Source organism: Stegastes partitus, unplaced genomic scaffold (assembly GCF_000690725.1).
Source record: "Stegastes partitus isolate 25-593 unplaced genomic scaffold, Stegastes_partitus-1.0.2 Scaffold30, whole genome shotgun sequence".
NCBI lineage: Eukaryota > Metazoa > Chordata > Actinopteri > Pomacentridae > Stegastes > Stegastes partitus.
This window is the reverse complement of record NW_007577761.1, coordinates 151,913-171,212: the sequence shown is the minus strand read 5'-3', so window position 1 is coordinate 171,212 and position 19,300 is coordinate 151,913. Positions and strand designations below refer to the sequence as shown.

The following is a 19,300-nucleotide window of genomic DNA, read 5'->3' as shown; positions in this document are numbered from 1 at the left end:
TAACTGTTAAGAACTGAGTAACTGCCTATTCTTCATATTTGTTAGCAGCCATAGAAACAAAATCCCTCCAAGGATATTGCCCATTGTGTTATCTTTATGAGCACGCAAACAACAGCACCACAGAGAGCATTAGTTTTTGACTAATACCCCAACAAAGGGCTCTAAAGGCGTGTTTGAGGTGTCACCCTCGACATCGCTGCGGCAACTTCCTTCCCAGCCAAACTCTCCTTAGCGATGGGTAAAACTGATATTGCCTTATCTTATGTATCGATCAGAAGCAGCCGCCCAGCAAGAGGCTAAATCAATACCATTTGAAATTTCATTGCTCTGGCTTCGGACCAGACAAGATGTTAAGTGCCCTGCATGCTGTTGTGGCATGTCCTGTCTCCTGATCGAGGTTTATCATCAGCATGTCACTGATAGGACCAGGGTAAAGCCTTAATAGTTGACTTATTAGATCATGACCTAAGGTACAACATCTCTTGACACATCCATCACTGAGGCTGACTCTTTATGCTTTATATATATATATATATATATATATATATATATATATATATATATACAGCTGTATTTTTATTGGTCTTTAACATCACAAAAGAAAAGGCTCACTCTTCTCTCTTTGCACCACAATCCCAAAGGCAATATAAACTGCAAGTTGGCAATAACTAAATGAACTCTGTGATAAATATTTCAGGCTCCACAAACAAAACAATGGCAAAATGGTAACTGAGGACACATTATCAACACACAGATAAAGCAGCATTTGTCTCCTTCTCGACTAAAAATGAGTCACATGCCTCCAAAACCCAAATGTGTCACACGAATAGTTCTATAACTCATCCCCTAAATGCATGCTCTTACAATATGTTGTGTCTGCGGCTCGTGCTGTGGCTACTGAGTCACTGTGCTGGGCATTGTATGTCATAAGAGATGATAGAGGAGTGTGGTCCAGAAAGCACACAGGCACACGCCCGACAGAGTCACCGCCAAATCGCTGGTCTGCCGGAGCCACTGCTCCCCATTCACGGTAAGCCATAGATTCCCGGCCGCCCTGTAGGTTCTTCCCATGATGCCATCTTGCTCTCTACTCAAGTTGACACCATCGTTGCTGACAGATGACGTCCTTGCCCTCAGTGCAATCGCACGGCATCTGCGTTCTGTGTTGATTTGCAGATAAGGAAGATGAAAGGAGGTAAAGACACTTGCCATGGCAAACATGACATTAGAATTACATAGATTATCTTTAAATACACAGATCAGAGAAGTAGGCAGTGTCAACCAATATATGGGGAAATTGCACCATCTTGTGGCAAATACTTGCAATTGGGTGCAATCGTGAGGAACTAAAATACTTACGGAGCCAGCCCTGCAACACCACAAAGACAACGAAGACACAGACCGAAAGAACAGATGCATATGCCTACAGAGGAATAAAGAGAAGGATTTAAATAAATTATCATATTTTCTCAAAATAGCTGTCTAAGATGGCTTTAATGTCTGACTCATGATCAGAGTTGCATTTTCACATATTTCAATAATCAGTAGTCGATCAAATTATGAGAGGAGAGGAATATACTGAGCGCGTGCAGCTTGCAGTGTGTTGAATTTCTCTCTTACTACATACAGTATGGGTTGATTGCCTCATGCCTACCAAGAGGAGCTGTGCACCGTTCTGAGTCATTCTCCTCAAGGCTTTTCCCATCTGGAGTCTGAGCAGAGCTAAAGAACAGGGCGTTACTGCCTCTTCAGCCTCAGTCTCCACACATCTTAAAGATAAAAAATGGAAACTGTGTTACACATGATGGTATCATCAGCCTGTTAAAATAACAGTAAACACACGACATTGAAATGATGAATGAGCAGACAGCGGGAGTCTGACATAAACGTGCTTAGCATTTAGCTTAACTGACTTTGCATTTATGAAATGTGGCATGTATGAGCAAATTTGCATTCTTACTGAAAATGACAAGAGAACATTGTTACCAGTTTCAAGCAAAATACAAAGCTGTCCGCAAACATCCAACACAAAAAATGGAGCACTGTCCAAAATGTCAGTATTTCAATCATTTTTACTGTTAGATTTGCACAAGGACTAAAATGTCAATCTAGCTGCTGATTCAACCTTTGTCTAGTCTTTGTGTTAAGCTAAGCTAACAGGTTGCTGCAGGTGCCATCACAGTTTACCCTACAGACGTCTTTACTGCAGGAACCCGGGACAGGTGTGAGGTTTCACAAACAATTACAGGAACATCTCGCTAATCAGTCCCTTTAGCATTTCTGTTTCCACTAGGGTGTAAGACTCAAAAACTTTGACAGCAATGTTAACTCAGAGGTCACCAAAACAACGACAAAGAGCATTACTGTCAACAATTCCAGTTCTACAGTCATAGTGGAAACAGACCAACAAAGGGTTTGCCATGTTTGCCTGTACAATGAACTTCATCTTGTTTAGTGGTGATGTTGGAGAGAACACTGCTACTCAACAAAGGCATACAGAAAGCAGAAAAAATGCTGCAGGTTGTTCTCTCTGAATTCAACCATAGACTGTATAAAAGATGGACGGAGCAACTGGCCCTGAAAAATGAAGCCAACCCGGAAGTGTCAAAAACCTACGTCCGCTAGCTGCTGGCTCCAAAAGCCCTGACTCCCATAGACTTGAATTGGAAAAGAAGTGATCACAGTTCACGAAATATTGCATTCCTACAGCTCAGGATTTTTTTCTTATTAGTTTTCATAGTCAAATTTAGAGATCAGGTGGCCAATCTGAAAATAAATCAATACAGAATTTTTAAAAAATCGTCAAAATTTTGCAGTGCAAGGGGCGTGGCTGGCTTGATTGACAGTCAGCAGCAACCATACAGACGAAGCGAGCAGAAGGCGGTAAATGTGGGCGGGCAGAGAGGGCCTGCCTCTCAATCCGTCTGACCAATCGCTGCTCCTATGGCTCCGGCCCCCTCCGACGATTTTTGCGTCACTGGCTCCAAAAATCCAAGATGTCAACCAGGAAGTAGCAAAACCCTGGCTTCATTTTCTCAGTGCAGAAACCAACGGGTGACGTCACGGCAGCTACGTCGATCTTTTATACAGTCTATGAATTCAACCAGTCATAATTTTCTTCTCCAAGTTTAATCAATCAGCTTCAAGACCCAGACAACAGTCTTTCAGAAGCAGTTTTTACTCCCCTGAAAATGACCCTGAAAGATGTTGTACAGGAGCAGTTTTTTCACCATGCACAAAGATTTGGGCCGCCCAGTCCCTGCAGTTCAAAATGGCCTAAATAAGTGCTATCAATCCTTTCACCTAACTGATGACAGGAAAATAAAAAAGCATTTTCCAAAAAGCCATACAAGCCCAAACAAAAGCAACATTTTGTGGCCAATTTTTGAGTGATTTGCAGCGAAGACATCAGTTTGCCAAAAAACAGGGTTGGTACAAATGTGCCAGTGTTGTCTACTAGTGGCACACTTCCAGCAACATTGTGATAATAATGAGAAGTTTGCCACTGCTGGAAATACATTCATATGTATGTGGTTTGCTACCAGAGTTTGCCAACAGTGCCAACTTCCAATAACCTCCTAGAAAAAAAACAACAACAAAAAAAAAAACTTATAAAACTTATCAGCTTACGTTTGCCAGAAAGATAGACAGCATTTCTGGCAACAATGGCATTATTCATAGTTCTCCAGGTTTCTGGCAGACAGTTGTAGTTCACCTTCTTGCTACACATTTGCAGCAAGGTCATATTTTCATATGCAAATTAGACTTGTGGCGGACGCCTCAGTAACCCAACAGGTTGAGGGCAAATCATGTATAGGGTCTGAAAGTCCCAGACACAGTGGCCATGGATCAAGCCTAGATCGAGTCTCCGATGGAAGATTTGCTGCATGCCCTTTCCCTGCTCTTCTCCCTACATATCTTGTCTCTCTTTACTAACTTAGGGAATAAAGGAATAAAAAATAACATTTAAAAAAATAAAAAATAAATGGATTTGTGGCAAATGTACAGTTGAGTGCTGCCAAACTTTGTGTTGTGTCTTGTAAAAAACACTCTCAAGAGTGATTTTTTTATACTTTCATGGTGTGTTTGTGAGAATGAATGGCTTCCTGTCTCTCTGTGTTGACCCTGTGATTGTCTACAAAGTTGGCCAGAAGTCTACCGTAAGTTTTCTACAAATCTACTTTGCATATGGAAATAAGACTTTCTGGAAAACTTGCAGCAACATTGCCAAACTACAGCTGTCTGCTGGAAACCTAAAAATTGTGTAAGAGGCTCGTTTACAACAACAAAGCTTTCTATGGAGTTGCATTGGTCACATCAAATATCAATCAGTCACATTTTTGAAAAATTACCAAAGATGAAGCTGAAACTGAAAATGAAGATGAAACTGACTTCACCTTAACCCTATTCAGGATTTTCATGTTGCCACATGTAGAAGGTCTTTCGGGGTCCATTCGACCCCAAGAAAGAATATGTGCAAAATATTTGTTGGTATTCATTGTAGACTTTTATATGATGTTAAATACATTTTCCAGTAAGTTGAAGTATTTTCAGGTTCCAAATGCATGACAAATGTCCCTCTTTTTATATTAAAAAAAATGTATAAAAATAAAAAACAATACCTGTCACCTAAACCAAATGGCCTGGGGTTCAAAAGACCCCAAAAGTCCTGAATAGGGTTAAAAAATGTGCCATTTTGTAACATATTTGCTTGCCGAGAGTTAGAGAAGAGCGTTGCTACGGCTATCATGTCTTTATGGTAAATAAGTAACTAGCAGAGAGTAGCTTACCACAGAAACAAGCTTTCAACCTTTTGTTCAACTAACAGTAGAACATATCAGTGTTAGTCTCATTCTTACAATGTGCTAAAAAGTGCCCCTGGTCATTGAATATGTGTTAACATTGGTCACCCCAATAGCACTGATTGTCTTCATTCATTGTAGTGTGAGTGGATGATTTTAAAAAGTACCTTTTCAAGATCTTCTCCATCACAGTATCCAGCTCATCACAATGCGACACATTAAACAAGCCGTGGATGCTCGGAGGAAGACTGTGTCCTTGTTGTGCCAAAACAACCAAGTTGTACATTCCCTGTGAGTCGGTGTGAAAATAAAATCATAACAAGAGGCTGATGGGTTATTCACTGAGAAAGTCTCCAAATAATAACACTGTATAATGCTGTTTGTTGTTTTTATTGCGGTGGGCCTGAGCCCGTGGAAGTTTAATTAAGTTTATCATAGGGTGATGAGATTACAGCCCAAGTAAATCTGTCACCTGAGGGCTGCCTGCTAGAGCCGCTCTGCCATACATTGATATGGCCTGCTCAGCCAAGGATAATGACTCCTCTCGTGTACTGGAGGAAGAGTAGTAGTAGTAGTAGTCTCCCATTTTCAGCAGAGCTATAAAAGAAGATAAATACTTGCTGTTCAGTGACCAGATTGACAGGGAGAGAGGGAGGTTAAAGCAAAATGAAATGAGATGAACTCACCGGATGGATGGGGATCATGGTTTAATATAGAGTAGTTATGATATCTCCACTGACAATCATATCTGTAGTTCAGTTCCTGCATTTGGGAGAATGATTGCACAGTGAAAAAGAGCAGAGGAATGATGAAGGTTATGTTATCAACAGCTAATAATTTCCCTCTGGCTTTCTTCTTTTAGTCCCTGACAGGAATTGTGTGCAATTTGTTCATCAGCTGCCATGACAACTCCAATTATGAGACATTGATTGCAGAATTCTGCTTAAAAATTAGATTAAAGGTTCAGGCAGTGTTCAGTTTAAAGACGGGCACAAAGCATTGAAAGCACACACCTCACACAGGTGTGCAGCGTTGCTCTGGGCCAAACCCAGACCAGTTTCAGCTGCCAGGACATACTTCACAAATGCATCCTGCCTGTTGGCAACACAATAAAAACAAAAAACAAATAGTAAAGACAAGAGGAAATGATTCAATGAGGACAATTGAAAAGAAATTGAAATTAATGTCCCTACCGAGCGCCCTGGAGGTAGGCCTGAAGAGCCTCTCTGATCATAAATCCAAGGTGTCCATTCTGCTCACAGACCTTTTTTAGCATTCTGCGCAGAGGGCAAAGGACGGCTGATGAATTATGGAATATCATTTATCCCACATAAACGGAAAATATTTTAACATGATCCAAAAATAGTTCCGGATTTGTTGAGGTCATTCTAAAAAAAGCAGCAACAGCCGCAGGAGGGGCTTCTTTAAATTCATAAGATACCAGAGGAACATTGGTAAGCAGAATCTCTCTGTGCCAGACAATAACGCGGTGACAGTGGCTCTTATTTTTAGATATGCAAATACTGGGTTCTGACCTTGAATTAGCCACTGTCATTGAAATTAGATGCCACTGAGCTGCAGGCTACAGTGCAACAGCCCATAACAAAGCTTTCTTCACCAAGCTAATGAAAGCCTCTTACATCACAGCCCTCTCCACATCCTGAGACACCCCTTCCAGGCTTCCTGTCGAAAGGTACCACGCAGCCTCCACTGATGCAGCTACATGGCCAAACCGAGACGCATTCAGAAACTGTTGGAATGCAGCACTCTGTGGATCATACAGAAAACATATCAGCTCACTTATCATACCTGGAGAGTGACAACAAATACATTTCTGCAGGCGTGGGAATCGAACCTCATTCCTGCGGGGTCTGTCCAGATTTTTCCCATTGAGATGATAAATTCCCAGGTTGAACATCCCATCTTCACTGCCATTCAAAGCAGCCTGTTCAAAGTATTTCACTGCATTTTTGTGGTCATTCAGAACGATCCCATGGTACCAGCCTAAACCATTCAAGGCGTTAATTGAGCCCTAAAGCGAGGAAACAGACACTGCTACTCATAGTGAGCACATATACTGTAAACACACCGATTGATTGCTAGACGCTCACCATTGCCGCCGCTTTTTTCAGCAGCTGAAAACCTCTGGTGTAGTTTCTTTTCACTCCCTGGCCCTGAAGGAATCAACATCAATCAGTGAATCAATAACTGTCAAAACACAGGCACCACGCACACAAACACACGCACACAAACATCCAGTGTTCGATTCGATCATAAAGTAGGTTGAGTCTTTATAATCTCACAGCACCTTCATCAGGAGGATGGAGTAGTCGTACATGGCAGAGGGATCCTTCATTTGCATGGCACTTCGCTTAAACCACTTCACGGCACCTGCTACGTCTTTTGAGAGTCCATTTTGTCCCCAGTACAGCATTGTTCCCAAGCGTTTCTAAAGTTAATAGAGTTTTTATTAGACGGTTCTGGGCACTGACTCGGCAACTGACCACAACGAAGAAAATTAAAGTAGGAGTGAACTCTTTCTAAGGTTTTATACATCTTCCACAAAAAGAATAAAATAACATACAGTCCCTTTTAGTACAGCGCATCTCTTTAAAAGTCAAACCCACTCTGTAAATCACACATACCTGAGATGCTATGTCTCCTCTCTCTGCTTGATATTTTATATACTGGAGGACGTCACTTGTCTCATGCATCAGGGTTTTTAAATCCTCCTCATTGTTTATATAGATCCGTTCAAGTGCGTATTGCTTTAGGAAAAAGAAACAGAATCATTGTTAAGAAAGTATTTCTATTACCACTTCTGCTATGAATAATAATACTAACTACCTCATAATTTTACTATTTTACTACTGTCACCATTAGAATGATCATTAACGCTTGCCAGCTATTTCTAATAACACAGCTCCATCTACGAGAGCAACATTATCATTCATTAGTCATATTTCTGGCTACCTGATAAATTTAAGTCTAATATTCAAAAACTTTTAGCTCTGTTTGTGGTCTCTACAAGCTGACAGATCCATCATCCAGCTGCTTTTCCGCTCGAAATCAACACTGTGAGAGCAGAAACAGTGAGATAAAACATTAAATTGTGAGCCTGCCGCCTAAAAAGTGAATCGAAATTTGCTGTTAAGAGCTCCAAAGCCAAAAGGACATGCAGATTTGTTATAGCTACTTTAAATACACATGACTCGCTATGGTATCGAAGGTAAAAAAACCCAAAAAAAACAGGCTAAAAAACAAACCTGAGGTGTTATACATTTAACTAATCTCCAGTAAGCTGATTCAGCCCTGTCTCCCGAAATTTATGTCCCCTTACAACTAAACTGCATTCTCATTTATGCTTTGTGACATGATAGGAAAGGCTTTTTGCTTAAAAGAGCCACAAAATCCATGAAGGGAAGTAGGAGGGGAGGAAGGAGGAATGAGTCAGCAACAGGATTTAAACCAGGAGACTGGGATTCACGCATCATGTAGGACTATTATTCTTAGACATCAGTTTGGTTTTCACTCGTTGTCTTGAGTCAGTTTCCACTTGCTGTTTGATTTGGTTAAGTACCAAAACTACAAGGTTAGGTTTTGAAAAATATCACACTTTGGTTGACCCTGGTTAAATTTAGACACCAGTTACTTGGCAAAGTTTGAGTAAAAATACACACTTTGACAACATGTTTGAAGCTTTCCTTCATTTGCTGATTTGAAAACGTCTTTGTGATACTTCAAACACAAACATAATCTGGCAAAAAAAATATGCTTCCCTCAAAACACAATTGAGAATGCAGTATAGTTGCACAGAAACTTAACGTTTTTTAGAGACAGAACTGCATCAATCAGGACTGTGTGGGTGTGGTTTGATAAGACTTGATTGACAGTTGTGATTGTGATTAAAATAATTCCAAATCCTGATCAATGCTCAGAAGCACACGTCACCACCTTTTTTTTAATTGAGCTTGGCCCTCTTTAAGCCAGTCGCCTGAGCACTTCTGGCTGTCTTCCGACAAAACAACACACAGACAGCAACAGAAAATAGAAAACAAGGTTTCATTACCTTTAATCAATATCAGTTCCAGATGGATTGCTGTACTGTCATCTACTCTGGGAGTTAGAGAGCTTCTAAGCTGGTTCTAAATGCTGTAGATAAAAATTTTCACCACTAGACCCGAGAACAATTGTTTTCTTGGTGCATTGGCTGCCTATTCAAGCTGCAGCAGACAGTAACATATCGCCGCTGTTTTAATGCACCTCTGTTAATTAGATCCAGCTTATTTAAATACTCGGAGAATAAACAGGAAATCAGTCGGAAGTAGTCTCAAAGCAGGCTGCTTATCTTTGGAGTGCTCTCCCTCTATTCCCCGGGAAGTCAAACTCATTCCCATTTTTAAATGAAGATTTAAGACCCACCTATTCTCTCTGTACTGCAGCCTCCTCTGATTCAGCTGGCTGGACCAACAAACACACTATTAATCATATTTTGGGGACTGCAGGTTTTGTAACATCGCTGTCATGGGCCTGCACACATGTGTACACTCGGTGTGCATGTTTGTGTAAATGCATTTGTGCTTGAATGGCTTTTTTTATGTTGTGCATTTATTTTATTTATCTTTGTTTTAGACATCTGCAATAAAATTCATATTGACTTTTTATGTGTATCACTGTCTTGCGGAGAGGTAGGATGAACCACTCGCATATGTGTTAGTTAGCTTAGCTCCAAAGAGTGACAACAGCTGGTCAAGAAATAAAAAAATATCCGCCTACTGTCAGTTTCAATTTTACTAATAAGCATCTAATATCTCTTCTGTTTACTTTTTACAAATGCAATATTGAAAAACAATTGTGGTTTTACCATACAGTAAAGATAAATGTCGCCCACTGGTTTGTAGACTAACATGAAGTCTTGAATTTTCAGTTTCATTGTCGCCATCTTGTTTTTCTTGCTACCAAATATAAGGAGTGACATATGAAAATATGAGGACACTATAAACGCCCTTATGTTGACAACTTGTCAACTGCAAGGTAGCCACACCCTAAAACACTACCTATTAAAACAAGAGGAGTCAACTCCTGCTGGTCATTTGAAAGAATGCAGGTTTATACCTCTTATGCACTGGCTTTGGATTCCAGGCTACACCCATCTTTTATGCAGTCTGTAGGTTTTACTGTATGTACATGGTTATATCTTTCTTTTTTTCACCCTTTGTGCTAAGCTAAGCTATGCTAAGCTAAACGGCTGCTGGCTTTAGCTATATAGTGAACAGATGGATATGAGAGCGTTATCCGTCTTCTTAACCTAATCTCACAAACTGATTGATTTCAGTTGTTTAAACATACCTTATTTTCATGTACGTGTGAAATGTCAGTGTTGCTCTGTGCCCCGACATTGGAATAGTAGCTATAGGCCATGTCAATGTCTTTAGGAAATCCATCAATTCCCTGTGTGTGTTTGTACCCTGCATGCATCAGGGCAAAGCGGTCATCACCAGAGGCACCAATCAAGCTATAGACATGACCCTGGAACAGACGGAGGTCAGAATCATCAGTCATTATTACAGAAGTGACTTTACATGTGATAAAGTGGCAATTAAGATACAAGGAAGGCATTGACTCAACCTGCTGTTGATTGACTGGGTGTCCCAGGCCGGAAAGGTGGATGGTCGCCAACAAAAGGGATGCTTTGTGATTTCCAAAGCAGGAGGATACTTTTAGTAGAGAAACTGATTTGGATGTGATTTTCATTTGAGACTTATCCACAGGGAACATTGTGCCAACTGCCTCCTCGAACAAAGTCTTTCTGAGGTGTTTCATAGCCAAAGATCCTACAGAAAACAGATAAGTGGGTAAGCTGCATAATACATCTCCTCTGCACTTCGTACAGTATTGATCAATGTCATAAACAGTGCAAAAATCTATAACACCTGTCCTGATCTCCTCCTCTTTTGCTTGCAGGAAATGAAAGAGTGTGCTGTATTTTAGTTGTTTTTCCAGCGTCCATGTTTGTGTGCAAGTTTTCTTTTTCTTTTTGAACTGACCCCGCAGTTGTAAGAAGTCAAAAGTACAGACACCTGAAATAAAACGGAAAAGACAACCTGTCAGCAGTATTCCTCTCCTCTTCTCTACAGGTGTGCTGTTGTTGTATTGACACCCTTGATATTAGATCTATCCAAGGTGTCTCCCTGTAGAATGGTTGCAACACGGCTTTTATAGAACATGCCAAAATAATATTTCACCTTTGTTGGCTGGTGACAGAGGGTGACTCTCAGTTGCTTCCTGTAGAAAAGCTTTTGTAAATGCTCTTATTTCACAACATTCCCGATGAGCCCTCTCCAGTTCATTAAACGTTGATTGTGGGTGAAGTGGATTTTTTATCTGTGACAGAAATAGAGCCGTTTTTGAAACTGGCATTAGTTCATGTCTGGTTATTGATTTAACTCTTTAAACCACATCTCGAGTTTTTTTTTTTTTTTACATGAAAATAATCTTTTTCTGCTTTAAATGGCTCAAATGTAACTCTACACCATTGCTTCTTCTACAATGCACAGTCTCTGCCTCTAATTTAATGCACCCTTTACCACTTTCCCATAGAAGCTCACCTTTGACTCTGCTCCTACCCTACGCTACACATAGGCAAGTTGTAATGTTGGACTAAGTCAGTCATACATGTTTGAACCAGACACTGATTCTAAAGAAGTACAATGAAACCCTGACTGTGTGTGTGTGTCTTTGAGATGCTGGAGAAATGCTCAGCCATGTTGTTGACTGCTTGTTTCACTCATCATGTGTCTTCTAGCGTATAGAAAACACCATACGGACATGCTAACAAGGTATAACACTACATTTTTACCAGATGAAGCCTGTAGTAGTCACACAACAGCGCAACAATATTAGATTTCTAATCAGAAGAGAAGGCACTTTACCTCATTGGTTCCAAAACGGTAGTATTTTAAAGGCCCAAAATACCCATGTATGCCGGGCATGTATCTGCTTCCTCCAATCACAAAGTATCCATCTGTGTCATCATAATGGATACTGGCCTGAAACCTAACAGATTAGTTGTTAAATACCACAGCAATCGTAATCTTTGTACACTAAACCAAAATATAAATGTAGCATGTAATATTTTATCTAATTCTCTCCAGTTGTTTGAATGAGCACTTTTTGTTCCAACACACGGCATCTCCAAAACAGAAAGGACATATTGGAAATGATAATGGGCAGCTAGAGAGTGGGTTCATGGACCAGACATCACAAGTAACAAACAAGAATGTCCCATTTGATCGCAGAGTGCCACATAGAGTTAATGAGGTTGTCAATGCTGTCTTGTAGAATGTTGTTCCACTCCCACTGAACTGTTTGGTGAAGCTGCTGGAGGGCATTTTGGGGGACAGGCTCACGTTGTCGGACACTTCCATCCAGAGCTGTCTGAAACGATTTCTTACACAACAAATGGTGGAGTTGTGGACATTCAAGTGCCTGGCTGCAGCTTCCAATGACACGCCAGCATCTAGCATGCCAACAGCTTGTTCTCTTCCTTCTCTTGTTCATCTGTGGCGCCGTGGCATTTGAATAAAAGCTGCATTTGAAGGTGACTTTAATAGTCGCTGGTCAAAAGACTGTCTGTGTGCTAGTCACGCTGTCTGATCATTTCCCTTTAAAGCCACACCTGTCCAGTGTGCAGATTAACTCAACGGTCAAGCATTTCATTGTTTTGTTCAGTATTCAGTATTTTTTCTTTTTCTGTAACTGAACTAACGGCTGCTGTCTCAGGGCAACAGTTGTGTCTTGCATATTTCATAGCAAAAAGTCTTACTCATAATCAGATCTGTGGGTGTCATCATCCCATGTTGCAGCCAGCAGCACCTGAAAGTCAGACATAACAATGCATGAGCTCGGAAAAAAAAAAACTACTCAACTGTAAACGACTTCAAATTGCAACTGCAATTGCCTGGAGTTTCCCAGCTGGAAAGGAACCATCTTTCAGGATCTTACAGCTGGGAAACAAAGCCGGGGTATGAAACAAAACTCAGAAGAAAAAGGATGACTAGAAGATGTATCCTTAAGCTACATTTTAATTTCTGTTTCTTGTACCACCACCCGGAGGCACATACTGGGGTGCTATACCTTCGAGTCCTGTATGTAACAGTCTAATCTAATCCATTTCCACCGGGGCAACACTACACCGGCTTGGAAAGCTTCATCTTCCCCCGTCGTCACTCGTGCCTGAATTACGACGTCCCCTACACAGGAGACATGACAATCATATATTTCACCGCAGGAGATCCATAGCTCCTTATTAATACATAAGGCAGTCTGTTCCACAGTCGCACAGAACACACATCATCACTCACAATCATCTCATGATACCTCAGTCTAATCCTCCAAACTGGCATCAGGTGTACACACAAGCTGCCGTGACCCACCTGTGTCTGTAAGCTGTATCAGAACGGAGTCGTATAAAATTTTCCTATCAACATGATGGATGATCCCGCAGAGCTTCTGGTGACACCATTTCAGTAGGTAGATCCACACAGATAAGGTGACGCTGAAAACCAAGCAACGAAACATGATTTGACAAATCATTTCTTGAGCCACTCAAGCGCGAGGTTAAATTTAAAGCGCTGTGCTGCCTGCTAAAAATGACTGACCTCGTTGTCTTTCATTGACCGTAAATAAAAAGCTTATATGCTCTGGTGAAGAGGCTTGGTGAAGCTTGTAAAGTCATTTATAAAGACAGTGAAGTAAAAGTGAAGTGTGTTCTGGCAGATGCCCGCACTGAAAGGGAAACAATCACTGACCTGTGGCCTGTCAATCTGTTGATATAAACACGAACCGCTGGCGTTATATAGTGCACATCTGAGGCTTTACGTGCTGCTGGTGTCCATCTTTATAATAGTTAATATCGAAAAAATCTGCTCCCTGCAGGGGATGTTTTTATTCTGCCGGGTTCACCTTCATACAGAATAAGTTTGAGATAAAATAAAGTAAATTAGAAGTCCAACCTTGGCTTTGTCACAGCATGGAGACGGGTTCTCTCTAAGGCTCTGTTGGTGAAAGGCTGGAACCTGTGGACCAATCCAAAGTGCTCACCAGTACTTGCCAAAGGGAACTTCAACACATCGATTACATCTGTGCACAAGCAACAGATTGCATTCAACATTTTCATGTTTCCTTGAAAAGCCTTGCAGACAAAAATGGGACATGCAGAGAAAATGTGATTAAAGGTCTGACCTGACTCATGCGGACACTGATGGATTCTGTTGCTGGTCATTTGCCACATCAGTTGAGCAGACCATGACGGGCAACCAGCAGGAGGTTTACTTGGCCGCTCAGAGAGTGGCATTATCTTTAGCACTTTGTAAATCCTCAACATGGAGCTGTGGTATGTGCTGAGTAAACTGCCATTTTTAAAACAGTCCAGCCAAGCACGAACTGTCACATTCTGCGTGTCCAAAATGTTCCTGTTGAAAAAGTCACGTTGATATGAAATGGACGGAGGCAATCTGAGCAGCACCTGGTGGATCCTGTAGACTTGGGACGTGCTGCTGATCCATTTCCTCCTGAAGACCACTAAATCTGTCTTCCTTAATGTGGACACCACCACTTCCACTGCGAGCCGACATGGCCTGGAGCATCGATACCGTACACGGACCACTGAGTCATCTACCACTTTGTCAGGGACTGAGTCAAACCCTATGTAATTGTCAGGCAGCGTCTCATCACTGTGGGTCGAAATGGCTCGTATTACAGTTCGGCCCTGAGTGAAGCGAAAGAAAAAGATTAAGCGAATTTAAATAAAAACAGGCAAGCGTGCAGTGTTTTTCTCTCAAGCAAATTAATGCTCTATCTCTATGCTAGGCAGTGTACAGAGAGATTTCAGAGCTTTTTCTCTGACAACAGCCGGCTGCTGCAACTCAAAGCAAAAACTACAAGAGCAGTGAGAGGGAACCAAAACTGTAATGGTGATGTCCACAGAGATACACAATGAGCTAAAACTTGTTAAAAAGCCTTGTAAAATCGAGGGGGAGCTGTGGATTCAGGTGATAATTGAAATAATTTGTAGGTTCATCACTAAAAGCATCCGCTTTCCCATTATCACAGTGTTTTCAGTTGTCATTAAATACATTAGAATTATAAAAAGTATCAATTATAGCTGCTTTAAAAAAACATTCATATTCAAATTTAGAAAAATGAGTGCTGGTTTCATACTCAGCGATTGATATCAGTGCAATTACAGTGTGATAAAGTTGCTTACCATTAGAACAGAAGCAGTGAAGACACATCCAAAAACGATGTAGTGAAACACATTCATTCTTAGTTTTTTTTGGCTTGAGATGAAGTAAAGCATAAAAACAAATATTTAATCCTTGGAATAATTATAAATCCATTCAAGTTTCAAAGTTATTCATCTTTAAAATAATGTTGGCTCACAGTGTTTTAACAACTGGCTAACGCACTTCACAAACAAGTGGCTGCTGTGCGAGCATACACCCTGTGTAATGCAGGATTACCTGATATTCTGGTGTTGCAAGTCAAGCAGTTTGCATTTATTATCTTTAAAGGGCTAGTGCCTAAGAGGGCTTGGTTAGATTTTCTCTGCTGTGCAACAAAAATGTTGTTTGATTTATTTTATTTGTGATTCTATTAGGGAACTTTCCATGCAAGTGATGCATCAAAGCGTAGAGTCTAACTTAATTTGATGTGCTCGAGCCAAGGCTTTGCCATCACCCCGCGTCCTCTTGGCCTACGCCCACACAAGACTTTGAAGAAATCTGATCTGAAAAACAACCTGATATCGCAGCCAAAATTAATTACCCATGGGCTACTGACTTTTTTATGCTTCAAAGTCAAGGGAATGAAGCATCGGTAATGTTGCTGATGGTTTGTTTTAGGAGACCACACACACATGAACATGGACTCGGTTGTCTATATAAAAGGTGACTGCTGCTAAAATAGACTACTGCAGCTCGAGGCAGTGCACAAATCTTTATCAGACAAGCAATATGAACATTTGGGCCAGGACTTGACTGGGAAAAACTGTAAGAGTATAATTTTGTATTTTCTTTTCTCTCTTTTGGATATTAAAAATCAAAAGTCCTCACATTCAATGGCTTTACAGGACCTGTGCAACTTCCAGGACTTTTTTCAGGACAGTCTAACCAAACAGTCTTTTTCAGGGACATTTGGAAAGAGCACTGCGTGTAATTATGTGAGTAGTTCATCCTTTAGGAATAGCACAAGTCTGTTTAGGTTTTATATACCAGTGGCGGAGTACTTGGATGAAAGTCCAATACAATTTGGGCAAATCAGCACCGTCCAGAGCTCCAGTGCCTTCTCATCTCAAGACTCCATCTTATCATCCTCCTCCTTGCCCACAAGCCTTCCTTTTGCTTCTTCCCAGTCTGTGCCTCTTCCCTTCCCCATGTCTCATGGCACCACCACCTTGGCTTTCATGTTCCAGGGCGGCGTTCTAGCAGCAGCAGACACTCGGTCCAGTTGCTCTGGCCTCGTGGCGTGCCCAGCGTCCCAGAAGATCCTGCCCATTCACAGTCACTTGGTGGGCACTACCTCGGGTACGTCGGCCGACTGTGCGCTCTGGAAACGGATCCTGGCTCGTGAACTACGGCTGTACCAGCTCCGCAACGGCCGGCGGTTGTCCACAAGAGGAGCTGCCAAATTGCTTTCACACATGCTTCATCCTTTCAAGGGAACTGAGCTGTGTGTTGCTGCAACACTGTGTGGGTGGGATGGAGGAGAGGTGGATGATGGATGCCATGCTGGTACAGAGACTGATCTCAGAGGTCGCGGAGAAACAACAAAGAGTGAAATAATTGACCAGGAGAAGTTCTCCCATACCCCCAATGAAAAGGTCTCTCTGTCAGAGACTCAGAGCTTGACTTGTTCTGAGCAATACTTTGCGAGAAAGAAAGCAAGTTTCTCTGGACCCGGTCTGTTTTATGTATGCAGCGATGGTACTCGCCTGCAGGGAACGCTCTTCTCTGTGGGCTCAGGATCCCCCTATGCCTACTCAATTCTGGACCAAGGGGTTCGATGGGGTCTGACAGTGGACGAGGCCACATCAATAGCTAGAGAAGCTGTGTACAGAGCTACGCACAGGGATGCATACTCAGGAAACTGTGTAGACATCTATCACATCACCTCAAACGGATGGACTCGCAGGAGCAGAGAGGATTTGAAAGAGGAATATTACAGAGAAAAGGAGAGGCGAAGACATGAGGGAAGGGGGAGACAGGACGTGACTTTGTCGGAGTAAAGACATGAAACAAACCAAAATGGCATGAGGAAAGAAAAGGCAAACATCGGGGAGTATTTTGGAGAGACGTGATAGCATCTTTGCAGCAGATACTAAATTAATGAACAGGACAGGCAGTAGCATCCTCCAGGCTATTTCTCAAATGATTTGGGCATGCATATCGTTCCCTCTAATAAACAGCTGATGTTTTGTTTGCGCTGATGATAAAATGTGTTCTAACAGCGCACTGCTGGCTGGCATTTTGATTTAGACGTTAAAACATTATGAATCATTTCAAGCATGTGAGATAATTACTACCTACTCCTGCATGTGGTGGAATCGCATAAACAGAGAGAAGCAGAAAATGAATAATCCAAAAAAATCTAAATGTCTGGAGGCTGAAGGTCATGATGTATCGCCATGTGTGAGGGAACACATTGAGCTGTAGCAATAAACGGGCTGAAAACTTGATTTGTGTCTGCTGTCGGATTACTTCTGAAGTTTCTTTGACACTTCAATAAATTAATGAATAAAAGAAATTTTGCTGAACGTGCCTGTTCATTTTGTTTGAGCGCTGTGGTCGTAAATTAAGCATACTAGTAATTATTCAAGCGACAATTAGTCTGCAAAGGATTTTACAGAGCTGCCCAGTGCTCAGCCACACCTTCTCAAACTTTAGCGAAGACAGTCAAAGTGTGGCGGTGGAAGGTTTCCAGGGCAACACAATCCACCGCTTGAGAGTAGTTTTATATACTACATGTTACGCTATATGTCAAAATACTTGAGCTTTGCATGAAGTCGTGTCTCTACATGCGGATATGATGAGTTAATTTCTAATATATTGTATGTGACGGAGGTTTTAATGGCTCACATATGCATATGTGTGCAGTGGGCATATCTCTGTCTGATTAACAGTATAAAATAAATTACATGCAGAGATGCGTGACTGCAACATGAGTGGAGATGTGCACTCGACTCGTACCACTGTGTGATTGACTGCAGCTGTGAGTGTAAGAGGGGGAAAGCCTCCCTTCCTCCCAAACCTCATCCATAATTCCCATCTTTGGAAGTTCATTAATGGCAGAATTATTGAGCGAGAGTGAAAAGAAAAAAAGAAAAAAAATAATAAAACAAGTGGAAACCGATTCGGTGGTCCAGATTCAAAAGCTTGCAGGGACAGACTCGGAGCTTTGTGTTTTGAAAAGAAGCAAGGACAGAATTGTAAATCAACGCTCAGAGCCTGCAAGCAGATGAACTGTGATTTGAGAGAGCAGTAGTTCTTCCTTCGCTTGGCCTCTTCAAAGCTCTTTGTTCAGTTTTGGCACTTTCTATTCCTTACATGCACACTCCAGCTGAGAAAAGAACAAGCTCTGCTGGATTTGACCAAAAAGTGAAATGTCACATACCCAGCCTTCTAAAGTTACACAACTACATCTGTTTTGTTTTTTTAAATGTCTAAAAGAACTTTAGAAACATACAAACCTATCAGCCAAAAGTTTGCCAAAAAAATAAAAAATTCTTTGACAGCTCCTTGTTTTGTGCTTTAGAAATCTGTCCCTGTGTGCACCCAAATCCTCACTGGCAGATTGATTACTGCTCGGCTTTGTTTTGTGCTTGCTCAGTAGTTTTGGCATTAATAAACCTCACAGTACACAGCTGGGTACAAGGGATCTGAGGAGTGACCTTAGGGTGGCAAGTTTTCTTTCTAGTCGTATCGCTGAACACTTGTCTCATCACCACTTGTTTAAAGGCTCTCTTGATTCGTTGTCATCAGACGGGGGATGATCAAGAAATGTGGACGTGCAAAGGAAAGGCTGCACTCAAAAGTGACTGCGTGCAGAGGTGCTCAAACAGTGCCCTGCAGAAAGTGCTGTTTCTAATCAAAAGAAAATACTTGGGTGCAAATCAACATGCAATGTATAAAAATGTCAAAAACTATCACATCATAAGACATTGTGCTGGTTACAAGGGTTTAAGTGTTTTTAAAAAGTGCACATTTTGGTTCAGATGTATGTTCACAGTGTAATGTCAGACAGGGCTTTTATATATTAGATATTTAGATATTTAGATTGTCTGCAACATATATTGTGACATGAAACCACCACATAGCTGAAGTAACTGAATCTAGAAAGATTAATCCACTGCATACTGATTGAGATGATTGCATCTCTACTGAGAAAAAAAATAAAAAGCTGAAAAAAGCCCTTTTTATATGGTGCAAAATACAAAATAG

At 41.3% G+C, this 19,300-nt stretch overlaps 2 protein-coding genes across 2 annotated transcripts; one reads left to right on the top strand and one right to left on the bottom strand.

Moving 5' to 3' along the window:
- Nucleotides 1–572: 572 nt before the first annotated feature.
- Nucleotides 573–15,197, bottom strand: LOC103369926 (protein sel-1 homolog 3). Its single transcript, XM_008298782.1, has 24 exons — nt 15,070–15,197; nt 14,046–14,571; nt 13,817–13,943; nt 13,238–13,359; nt 12,939–13,054; nt 12,628–12,677; nt 11,735–11,858; nt 11,048–11,186; nt 10,736–10,882; nt 10,431–10,636; nt 10,152–10,331; nt 7,448–7,570; nt 7,111–7,251; nt 6,914–6,976; nt 6,658–6,834; nt 6,443–6,570; nt 5,996–6,079; nt 5,816–5,897; nt 5,489–5,564; nt 5,275–5,399; nt 4,970–5,091; nt 1,655–1,769; nt 1,360–1,423; nt 573–1,160 (listed from the first exon to the last, which is right to left on the bottom strand). The coding sequence occupies exons 1-24, from the start codon at nt 15,160–15,162 to the stop codon at nt 925–927; spliced, it is 3,366 nt and encodes a 1,121-aa protein (XP_008297004.1). The 5' UTR covers nt 15,163–15,197; the 3' UTR covers nt 573–924.
- Nucleotides 15,198–16,236: 1,039 nt separating this feature from the next.
- Nucleotides 16,237–17,088, top strand: psmb11b (proteasome 20S subunit beta 11b). The gene is made up of 2 exons (XM_008299486.1): nt 16,237–16,572; nt 16,741–17,088. The coding sequence occupies exons 1-2, from the start codon at nt 16,237–16,239 to the stop codon at nt 17,086–17,088; spliced, it is 684 nt and encodes a 227-aa protein (XP_008297708.1).
- Nucleotides 17,089–19,300: the final 2,212 nt, after the last annotated feature.